The sequence below is a fragment of the Euphorbia lathyris genome, chromosome 10 (genome assembly GCF_963576675.1).
Source record: "Euphorbia lathyris chromosome 10, ddEupLath1.1, whole genome shotgun sequence".
NCBI lineage: Eukaryota > Viridiplantae > Streptophyta > Magnoliopsida > Malpighiales > Euphorbiaceae > Euphorbia > Euphorbia lathyris.
Window position 1 is genome coordinate 60,170,647 of NC_088919.1, and position 12,086 is coordinate 60,182,732.

The 12,086-nt window shown below is 33.8% G+C and overlaps 1 protein-coding gene across 3 annotated transcripts; it reads left to right on the forward strand.

Annotated features, from left to right (window-relative positions):
* The first annotated feature begins 729 nt into the window (after positions 1 to 729).
* LOC136209055 (novel plant SNARE 13-like) lies at positions 730 to 8,409 on the forward strand. 3 transcript variants are annotated; one of them, XM_066000408.1, is made up of 14 exons: positions 730 to 1,104; positions 1,197 to 1,308; positions 1,450 to 1,662; positions 2,279 to 2,387; positions 2,676 to 2,836; positions 4,030 to 4,122; positions 5,020 to 5,113; positions 5,228 to 5,265; positions 5,448 to 5,542; positions 5,916 to 5,995; positions 6,064 to 6,120; positions 6,226 to 6,318; positions 6,415 to 6,489; positions 7,987 to 8,409. In XM_066000408.1, exons 5-14 carry the CDS (start codon positions 2,760 to 2,762, stop codon positions 8,092 to 8,094), a joined length of 810 nt encoding a protein of 269 aa, XP_065856480.1. In that variant the 5' UTR covers positions 730 to 1,104; positions 1,197 to 1,308; positions 1,450 to 1,662; positions 2,279 to 2,387; positions 2,676 to 2,759; the 3' UTR covers positions 8,095 to 8,409. The 3 variants fall into 3 exon arrangements, with proteins under 3 accessions (XP_065856480.1, XP_065856479.1, XP_065856478.1); XM_066000407.1 differs by lacking the exon at positions 2,279 to 2,387 and having other exon boundaries at positions 731 to 1,104; positions 2,682 to 2,836; XM_066000406.1 differs by lacking the exon at positions 2,279 to 2,387 and having other exon boundaries at positions 732 to 1,104.
* The last annotated feature ends 3,677 nt before the right edge of the window (positions 8,410 to 12,086 follow it).

Consider the following 12,086-nt stretch of genomic DNA (forward strand, 5'->3'; position numbering starts at 1 on the left):
CGGTCGGTCATTTGGCAGCGGGAGATGGCCAGTGAGGTTGGGTTGCGATGGAAGCATCGCTTGTCTCTGTTCTTGTAATTTGCTGTTTTTCCTAGCTACACAAAACGGAACAAGCTTTGCCGCTTTGAAATCGCAGCCTTGAAGATCATCAATTGCTGGTCGGCGCTTTGAAATCGCCAAAATCCCAAATTCAAATCTTTAATTATACCATATTCAACGTTAAAAAGAATTTTTACATTTTTTTTAAATTAAATCCAATAACGCAAACACTAGGAACTTGAAATTGGTTAGCGTGATTTTAATTTCCGTTTCCTGACTAGAAAGGTTTAATTTAGCCCTTGTTTGGGAGGAGGTTAATGGGAGTAAATGAGAGTAATGGAAGGTTAAGTATTAAGTTAACCTTGTTTGTGAGTTATTTTTTGGGAGTAAATGGAGGTTAATGTGGTTAAATCTTTACTTCCTCTAACCTCCAAACTCTAACCTCCAAATTGGGGGTTAATGGGTGTAACGTAAACTTTTTTTAAATTTCTTATCTCTACAGAGTAAATTTAACTTTCCTTCCCCTCCAAATTTAAACTCCCAAACAAGATTAAACATTTAACCTCATTTACATCATATAAACTCTCAAGGTTAATTTTTAACTTTTCATTCCATCACTACCTTCCCTCTCCATTACCTCCTTTAACTCCTACCTCCCTTAACCTCCTAACTCCCAAACAAAGACTTAGATCCCAGAAACTGACATTGTGGTAAATGAATTCAGATAATGATGGCAGTTTAGGTATACTGACAGCTAACTCCGGCCTTAGTAGATTCTCCATAGCCACTACTAATCTCAGAGTTTTCTCTTCTCGATACGATTGGATTTCATCTTCTCGAAACTGATATTGCAGAGATTTTTGACGGAAACTCACCGGTTTCTGGCCGGAGTTCGGATTCTAACGATACCGATCTATTCTCAGCAGACAAGTGGAATCCGTCGCCGCCCTTCCCGTTGCTTCTTAAAGGCCAACGGCTAAATCTATCCGTGGCCGAAGAAAAATCGAACGAGAATTAGAGTGCGCTTCCCGTTGTCAAGGCCTTCCTTGCTCCATCCCTAGCAGAGTAAGAATTCGTCCTCCATCTCTCTGTTGTCTGAGTTTTCTCTTGTGAAAATATGTTGAGTAATCTTGTTACTGGTACATATACTTGACCAGTTGACCGCTTCCGAGTAGAAATTGCTTAGACAATATTGGGGATTCCGGCGAGCAGATTTCGAAAAACTCTTTTGCGCTTGCATCGCTCTGAGCTCCGACGAAGGCAGTGCAGGTGAGAGCCCAATAGATCCTATTTCTTTTTGCATATTTGATTTTAAAATATAGAATGATAAAATAATCCAACTAATTGGACCCTCCAATAAAACTACGTCGTTTCCGGATTTGTCTTGTCTCACCATTTTCACTTGGACAGCCGAGAAGACTTCTCCTACCAGCTGTCTCGCATCTTTCTTCATCCATCCCTCTCCAACGTCTTCACTGCCAACATCGGCGATCTCACCGAAAACTTGCTGTTTTCTCTCTGTTTCCGGCTATACTGGCTCTATCGATCCCCAATCGAACCCAATTTTAGGGGTTTTTGCTGTTGCTGTTTATTGGCCTCCTTCCTAGGTCTGTCACGACTGAGGTCAGTTTCATTTTTGATTTTCTAATGCTACATTCTATTGTTTACGCTTCTGATCTTGAGTAGTTTAGGTTTTTGGTTTATAATTTTCTAATTTAGTTCTGAGATCTGTGTATAGGTTTTGTTTGGTAAGACATTGTAGTTAACTGGTTTGAGATATTCATGATTTGAAAAATAGTAACCATGTTAGATGAGATCTTTGCTGATAATTAAATAAGAACTTACACTTGGACTCAAGTAGAACCGGAAACTTGATGGTTTTGGTGTTCTATTTTTCATGGTCAACAATAAGATTTGAGTTAGATGAGTATGCTTTTTGAGCATTCTCCCAAGATCAAGTTTCTGATGCATGCTTCTGATTAGTCAAGTAACTTTCCATTAATCCATATGCTGATTGGTCCCTAGTCTGATAGGCGATGCTTTTGCCTCTTGTAAGATGCAATTTGTCTATGGGCACCACCTGGAGATCCTTAACATATTATTCTCTGGTGTTTGCATTTCGTTGCTTTAATGTATTGTGGTTGCCATGAATTTCTCCCAGAGCATGTGAAGTTAGTTTTGGTTTTGTATTTTCATTTGGACTAGGGGCATTTTCTGAATATCTGTTGGTTGTTGATAGGAAGGAGTTTTGAGTTGGGGAATATCATAAATATTCATCATTAATAGGAAATGCAGTTACTGGAATTGGAACACTTTATCTTGAAGATGGCATTTGCTGTTGGTTAAATGTAAATCCCTTTAGATGGTTAATATTGCATTAATTAGTTCATGTGAGGTATGGAACTGTAGATAAGTGATATTTTTTTATTGGTTTGTTATATATTGATCTCTAAATTTATTGTTAAGGAGATTGTTTAATGGTAATTGTTTGTGTAGGGACATTTTTACTGCTACCTGTAGATATTCTGTTGATTTATATGTAATAACTGGTCAATTTCTTGCTTGCTTAATAAAAGCTCGTCTGTATCTATCTTTTATTTTAATCTCATACTTATGGTTGAATTTTTTATTTTTAGCATCAGAGATCCAACGCCATCATTTCCGTTTTGAAAATTTGCTGCTGGGGATTTTGAACATTTCCGGCCAGAAGTGGGATCAAAATGGCCACTGAGCTGCAGATGAGCCCCCAGTTGGAGCAGATCCATGGTGAAATTAAGGACAATTTCCGAGCTCTCTCGTAATCTCATTCTCTAGCTTCTTTCTTAATTAAACTATACTAGTAATATCCAGAATTTATATCATAATTTCTATCTGGTGATTTGGGATGATATTGTTCTTGTTATGCTTTTGTTGTTTCTTAATTTGAACATATATGGAGGTATGTTTTTCTTCATTCTCTTTAGATGCATTTTTCACCGCTAGGGTGAATCTTCAGTAGCAGCTGCAGCCAAATGTCCCTGTTGTTAGTTGTTTGCAACTCTTTAACAATTGCCTATCTGCTTCTAATCGCTATTTTGGTTTTCCAAGCTATACCTTATACTTTTACTATTCTATATGCTAGTTAGAATTTTTTTGAGTCATTTTGTGCGTATTAGGGCATCTAATTGCCTTTTCAGCTTATTAGTATGACGTTTTGTAAGGCTTTTCTTGGGCGAGGCATGTTATCAGTGAGTGCTCATTGGAGGTAGCTCTTGTATTGTAGCATTCAACTTTTTTAGGGTCCAGAAAATTGTTTTAGATGGATTCTACATATTTTCTGAAATCCTGATATTGGAAGTTCATTAAATACAGCTACCACTTAATGGAATAACAATAGATTTGAGGTTATTGATCACTTGATGTGGGTCTTCTATTGTGATATTCTGGGCCCAATAGGAAACTGTTTGAGTAATGAGTGGCAAATGTTTTGCCCTTATTATTTTGTAATGGTGATGCAAAATGCTTGAGGCTCTCGTCTAGTGGTGCCAGTTTAAAAGCTTCTTATTAGAATGGGTAAATGATGGTGCATTTACATTTCTTTCATTTCAATAAATATGCGTAAGTTTTGCCGTCTGTCTTCTTATAGACTTTATTAACATATGGGGTCTACAATCAGAACTAATATTGTGGTGTATAAAATAGAAGTATATATGCAAGTGCCAAATTATAAACATAGATATGCAATTTCCCCGTCTGGATTCTGGAGGAGTTAATTGGCTTTCTGTATGATAGGCATGGAGTAAATTTTGTCTACTGTCCATTTGTTTGGTGGTTTGTATTATGAAAAAATTTCTTCCCTCTAATTGTGTCTCAGAGTTTGATTTTTGGTGCATTTGCTATGACTGATTGCAAATGTGCATAAATGGGACGCCCTTATGCCATTATGTGTTCACCATACATACTGTTAAGGAAGAATTATTTATGTACGAGATTCATTTTTACTATCTGCAGAAATGGATTCCAGAGACTTGATAAAATCAAAGATTCTACCAGGCAAAGTAAACAGCTCGAGGAACTCACTGGGAAAATGAGAGATTGTAAAAGGTGATTATTTCTGTTCCTAAAGTTTCATATCTTATTATAGTGGTTTTATCAGAATTCCGGTTGTCTTCTTTGTTGGACTTTGCACATCTGCTGTAGGCAAGCCAAGTTCCTGTAAAAGAGTATGTGCATGTGTTCACTCGTGTTTCACATTCTTCTCTTTTGAAAGCCCCTTTGGAGATAGATCATATCAAGGCACTTGTTTATAGAACAAATTGGGTTTACGTTTTCTCCATTATGTTAAATAGTTGGTGGAAGTATCACATTTTTGTTTGTTACAATATGTCCAGTTATACAAAGAGAGTCATTTTGGCATATGCAAAAAGAGTCAAACTGACCCTTGATTTTGTGGGGAATATCAATTTAGTGGGGGAGGGAATACTGGAATTAGAGATGCATGCAATTGTGAATGTTCTGATTTTGTTTATTATTTAGGTGCAAAGAGTTTTTTCTTCCTCCACCTGCTTGAGATTAGTTTTAGAGGGTTCAAGAGCTCGTCGTACGATAAATGAGAATTTTGTGTTTATATGTATTTGTTTCTATGAGTTTGGTAAGGAAAGGTTCAAGTCAGTAAATTGAATTGCCCAAGTATGCTTCTTTTGGCCAGCACTTGTCAATTTGCTAATACAGGGAATAATACAATTCAGAGTATTTAATTTTTTGGCTAGATCAAGCATATAATTTATACTCTTAGTATAAGCGACTATGTGGATCTTCTGCTATATAAGTCTAAGCACCTATATAAAGAATTAAGAAAGTCAGTCGTGGCTACGGATTATGTTCTTTGAAAATAACAGAATTAGAATGAAATGATTGCTCATCTTCCTTTAGCCTCATTTTTTGTGCGTGTTTGTGTTGATCTGGGAGTAACAAGGATTTTATCTTAATCAACTGTTTTAGATTGATAAAGGAGTTTGATCGTGAAGTTAAAGATGAGGAGAGCAAAAATCCACCTGAAGTAAATAAGCAGCTTAATGATGAGAAGCAATCAATGGTCAGATCAATTGAACTTGATGTTTCTTTCTGCTGAGATGAAATGCTAGTTAGATTGTGTACATAGTTCTGCATGTATACTTTGTTAACATCTACTATTGATTCTTCTATGCAGATAAAGGAGCTGAATTCATATGTGGCTCTTAGGAAAACGTAAGTTTGCCTACTTGTCTCATAAATGGACAAGTGATAATAAGGAATTTGACTATATGAAATTTAATTTAATTTCATCATCATGCGCTTAATTTATTGGAGAGAAACACCACATGAATTTCAATTGGAGTTTGGCCTGCTTTTGAACTTCACACTCTTTACTCTATATGGTCAAACTGCAGCTTTATGGGTAATCTCGGTAATAAGAGAGTTGAACTCTTTGATATGGGAGGGGTCAGTGAACCTATGGCTGAAGACAATGTTCAAATGGCATCAGGTAATCCTTTGCTTCATATCAATAGTTGTCGTTTAATTGCAGGAATGTCGTTAGCTTTTATATAACATGTTTACTGTCATTGTAGCTGTTCATTCTATTTTATATGTGATTAGCTGGTCAATTTCTTGCTTTCATAATGCATATAACAACCTCATCTATGCCCCCAATTTCTGTTCACATTGTTAACACTATGCTGGAGGATATATATCAATGTCATATAAAAGAGGCAAACAAGAAACTACATATGTTACTTCTCAGTTGTCAGAACCTTGAACATTTAGTCAAAAATTTACTTCAGTGTGTGTGTGTGTATTATGCATCGTTTTGACATCAGAAAAGATAAGTTAAATCTTCTTTGCTATTTCTTTTGTAGCAATGTCAAATCAAGAACTTGTTAATGCTGGCACGAAAACAATGGATGAGACTGATCAAGCCATTGAACGCTCTAAAAAGGTAGGTAGAATCATTGGGTATTTGTAGAACTTCGGTTATCAGCATTATCAACTTAAATTTCTGCCTAGGTTGTTGCACAAACAATTGAAGTGGGAAGTCAAACTGCTGTCACCTTAAAAGGCCAAGTAAGTATGGTCCATTAATGATCTAGGAAACTGCCTTTTCCTTTCATTTTTTAGTTCCCTTTTTTTCTCACAAGAGCAACTCATTTGCTATTCAATACGAGGCAGACTGAGCAAATGGAGCGCATTGTTAACGAGCTGGATACAATTCAATTCTCTATTAAGAAAGCCTCAAAGCTAGTTAAGGAGATTGGGAGACAGGTCAGTTTGCTTTTCTATGTCCTCCAAATGTTTTTTTTTTGTTTTTTTCTATTATTTTCTTGATGATCTGAACTTTTTTTGGCTTTTTTGTCCCAGGTGGCTACTGATAAATGTATAATGCTATTTCTATTTCTCATTGTCTGCGGTGTGATTGCCATTATCGTTGTGAAGGTATCCTCATTAGCTCCTCTATGTATGCTTTAGGAAGTTCTATATGGAAGTTGTGATATGGGTGTCAGTGGGTGGGTGGGTGGTTTGGGGTTTAGAAGTGTGAAAAAATTAGTGGTTGCATGTGCAAGGCATGGCTATCCATATCTTTACGTGCAACCTTTTTTTTTTGAAATATTATGAGCCTTCGTAAGATAAAAAAAGGTTGGACTAGTTGGAGTTTTATAGTATTGAATAAACCTTTAGGCCATGTTTGATTCATGAGAAAAGATGAAAATGAATAGCTATTCCATGTGGATTGTAACATTGGTTCAGATTTAAGGCCTGTTTGGTTCGGCTATTGCAGTTTGCTACTTCTGATATTAGTAGATATTAAATTTTTATACTAAAAGCAGCTGTTTACAATCCTAACCAAACAATTTTTTATCTCCTGTTTGGAATTGTAAAGCAAAAAGTAGCTCCTGAAAAAGGAACCAAATGGGCGCTTAATACACATATATGCTTTTGTATTTGTCTGTTTTAGCACATATGCCCCTATATCAAATAAACAGTCAAATATGTCCTCGTAATTATTAACGACAAACAAATATACCCTTATTTGAAGTTTAACTTATTTGGCATCTCTGTTAGTCTAGTCAATGTCATCACACCACTAATACAACACCAATTAACAATAGAGGATGATTAAATTAGTAAATCCAGAACAGTGGACGATTTTCGTAGTAATTCTGTCGGTATGGTCTTTTTAGCGACAAATTGGGGGATCAGCACGTAAGTAGTATAAAATTTCATCGCTAAAAGATCTGATGTGATATTTTTTCGGTGAGATGGCAGGTGAGGTGGAGGTGTTGCGCTATTAGTGCCATCGGCAGTTTGTTAGATTAGGGCAGTTTTAGTGTCATTTGAAAAATATTAGTATATATTTGGATGTTTATTTGATATAGGGGCATATATGCTAAAATGGACAAATACAAGGGCATATATGTGAATCAACCCAACTATTCCATAGCTATTTCTTTTTTTTAAAAAAATTTGCGCACAATGCGCTTATATTAAAGAAGAAAGAAAAATCCCCACCAGACCCGGATGTGATTCGAACCCATGACCTCCCAAGGCATAGGTAAGCTCCTTCCATAGCTATTTCTTAATGCAAGGGATAGCTGTGTTTTATAAAACTAAAAAATAGTTATTTTATATTTGGATCATATAATTTCTTAATTATTTTCTATTGTATTCATTTTTCTTTATCTTATGCCTTTTTTTCCCCCTTTTATCCCGTTTTCTTTGTCGCATTTTTTTTGCCATTTATTTTATAAGATAACATGATTACAACACAATAATCCGAATTACCACCCCTAGTATTGTAGTCATTTTGAACATTAATAAAACCTATCTCTTGTCATATTGAAAGTGGTGCTTACTTGGTGTGTAATTTAATTATTTTGATCTACATTTCTGTGTGACATTATCTAATGAATTACAATTTGTAAAATTGTTTAGATTGTCAATCCCAACAATAAAGATATCAGGGACATTCCCGGGTTGGCACCTCCAGCCCCGTCGAGAAGGCTTTTGTATCTAAGGGATTCGGAACAACGTTTTCTGTAGATTCTTGGTTTCTAACAGGTAGTTTCTCCTGATGTAATTTTTCTGTCGGTGTAGCAGGAAGAATACAACGGTTTGTGGATGCCCGTCCGTCCGTCTACCAAATTCTTTGTATTAATTGATTTCTTACTCGAGATGTTTATATTGTGCTTCTGATTTTGTGTAAATCATTCACTTTTTCGATGTTCTTTGTGTATTTTTTGGAGTTGCTGTGCTATGAAGAGAAATCTAAGATGCAAGAAAGAATCTCAGGTTTGAGAATGTGTTGTATTTTGACCAATTATGGGATTCCCATCCATTGAAGAGTTTTTTTTTTTTTGCCTTACTAAATATATACCTAAAACACATAATAACAGATTTGATTTTTTGAATATTTTGAAATTCTGCTTGGGGATAATCATAATTCTCTCATTACCAATATTTGATAAATAGCAATATTTCATTGCTGATTGATTTTAAATCTACAATCTTAACAATTCTAGATTCGATTTCATCAGATAATAATATTTTAGCATAATAATAATATTTCATCACAAAGCTCATTCATCAGCTATGGGCATAAACAATAATAAAACCAAAGTTTAATATGTCAGTTGCTCCAGAATTTAAATTTACATCGTGTCTCATTATTCTCGTGAACTTGTTTAAAAGTGTTATAATTAATTCTTTAAATTTTAAAACATTCTAAAAGTTTTAAAAGTAGAATGTTAATTTGTTTTAAAAAATTCTTTGTTTTTTAAGTTTTGAATTTTTTACCAATTAAGATAAATTGAAATGAATATCACCCTAAACAAATTTAAGAGGTAAGTAAGTTTAGAGATTAATATGTCATTTTAAATAAATTCAGAGGGTTCTTGATATATAAAACCTAAAATAATTGAAATTTTACATTCAATAAAATGATAATTAACCTTTTTACCTTTTTTTCATGTCACTTTATTCATTTGACTTTTTAAGACGCATGTAACATATTTATAAAGAGTGGATTACAAGTCTTGGGGAGATATTTTTAGATATCAATTTGAATTTTCTCTCTTTTTCTGTTACTCTTTCATATACCAATGTATATGGATTTTTAAGTTTTTTAACGTAAAAACGCAAAATATCAATTTAGCATCCATAAATCACAAGAAATAGTGAATTCTGAATCCGTTACTAATAATGAGCAACTCTCTCTCTCTCCAAGCTTCACTCATCTCTCTAAACTAACTGTTTTTAGCTATTCTTTTGCTAAGAATAGGTGTTTTTCTTCTTTGACCTCCAATCAAGGACTGCATGGCGCACTCGTGATACAGATCGACTTTGGACGAGTTGATTTTAATTTTAAATCAACAAAAAGGGTTCTTCTCTAGCTAAACTAGGAGTTAATTCCGGGTTTCACGAACTAAATTAATAGGAAATCATAGATCTCCCTTATTGAAGGTTAGGAACCTTAACACAAGCAAGCTATAATACAAAGTCTATATTTGTATGTAGTATTTTCTAGAAAACCTTAACACAAAAAATACTACATACAAATATAGACTTTATATTAATTTGAAATCTGATAAAAAAAAATTGAATTTAACTTTTTCACTCGGTTTTCCATTATCCTTTTTTTTAAAAAATCTTTGATCTCATTATTAATAATAGAGTAAAAAAGTTAGGACTTTATGGTTGATTTTATCTATCTATATGAGAATGAGAAAAGGTGAACTTTTTTAGTGGAATTGTGTTGTCACGTCTCTCACAAAACAGTAAATTGGAAGATAATCCTCCTCAAAAACAAGTTAAAAAAATAGATAAAAAAAAAAGAAAATAGAAATGCATTAATCTACCTACTAGTTGTTGGTCAATCGGTCTTCTCACAAATTGTTTTCTGACCTTCTGATTTATTTATTTTAATTTCTTTTTATTTGTTGGTTTATTTCTGGGTGCATTCTCGTTTCCTATTGAAAGATCGTTTGCTTTCCTCGTTGAACTGTTTGCTGCTGTTCATGCTATTGACACGGCTTATAGTAAGGGATGGCGGAGAATTTGGCTTGAAAGTGATTCAATGTACGTGGTGCAAATGCTGAAATCAAGATCGAAATCTGTCCCTTGGATACTTAGACAGAAATGGTTCCGATGTCTATCTCAGATTGAAGCTATGAACTGTGTTTTTTTCCATATTTATCGTGAAAGAAATCATGTTGCTGACTTGCTTACTAACTATAGTCGAACCTCTTCTGGTTACTCTTGGTGGAGCGATATTCTGGACTTTTGTAGTTCGGCCTATTTTCATGACATTGGTGGACAGGGTCTTTATCGTTTTTCATGATTTTTTTATAATATTTTATTTTTCTCTTTCATTATTCTATATTCGGAACTCTTTTCTATTCTTTTTTTTAATAATATCGGTTCGGGGGCTTTGGGGTTCGGTTCGGGGGTGCCATCATAGCTGGGATGTCCTTATCTGACCCTTCCTCGCTAACCAATTTTCAATTAAAAAAATATAATACAAATAGATATGGTTTCACATATTTACAGATGGATATGTGGTTTTTTTTCGTTACAAACGCAATCATTTAGTTTGTAAAATTTTCATTTTTTTTTTTGTAGATTTTACCAAATTTTGACGATAATGATCTTAAAACGAGAAATTTCAAGAGTTAAATGATATTTTAAGCGAATGTATTCTTCAATTTTTTAATGTTTGAGGTCATATATGTGTTTTTTTACGAGAGAAAGGTAATGTTTAGATAGAGAAATTTTAAAAAATGATGATTTTGAAAAATTAAAGATGTGGTTTCGTAGTAAATGTGATACTAAACAACTTTAATTCCTTAAAATTTTCATTTTGAGGTCGTTATCGGTCAAATTTAGCATGATCAATAAAAAAATAAAAAATTGCAAACTTGTGGGATTGCATTTGTAACGAAAAGGGTAAACTACATCAATGGTACTTGAACTTTACCTAGTTTACACTTTGGTACCTAAATTACATTTTGTCCCAAAAATATACCTGAAGTAATGATGACCGGACAATTTAGTATATTTTACCGGTTAATGATCAGTCAATGCGAGTTTCATAAGTTAATTACATCAATGGTACCTGAACTTTATCATAATTCACACTTCGGTACCTAGATTTTATTTTATCCTGAAGAGATAGCACAAGTAAAGCTGTCTGAAAAATTTAGTTCATTTGATCGGTTAGTGACCGAGTAACGTGAACTAAACATTGGAACTCACCATACACTCAATTAACAATTACAATATTGTAATTTTATGTTAATTGAGTGTATGATGGGTCTGAATTTTTAATTTAAAATGGTCAAACTCACGTCGGTCAAATGTACAAAAATGTTGAGTCATTTTTACTTTAGGTGTATCTTTTGCAATGTTATCAGAACCGGACCGGACATCAAACCGGATTGATGACTGGGTCACGGGTCACTTGGTCGGACCGGATGGCTCGGATTGGTCGAACCGGATGACGTAATAAATAAATAAATAATATTTATATATATTAAATATATATAATTAATTTAAAAATATTTTTATACATTATATATATCCAAAATAAATTATAAACAACTTTTGGTTTGTTATTTTTTTGTTAATTTGAGTCTTAAATATATAACGAATAAATTAAATTCAGACTAAATTGAAATATATCAACGTATTCTATGCCATAAGATCTTTTTAAAAATATATTATAAACTCAAAACGGACAAATTATGAATGAGAAATTGATGCTCAAAGTGAACCACTTGAAATGGTTTGGAAGAAGATAAAATGAAATTAAACACTTACATCCCACATAGGAAATAAATGAGAAACTTAACTAGTTTATAAGTAAATGAGCTTTACAAGCCTTTAACCAATTAGTAGGAAAAAGGCTCTCTCACGCGCAGGGGGGGTGCAATCTGAAGGACCCAAAAGACGGGTTACCAATAACAACAATCAAATACGCGGAATACCAATAACAACACCACAAGGATCAATCTAACAAACAATCAACCAAAGCACAA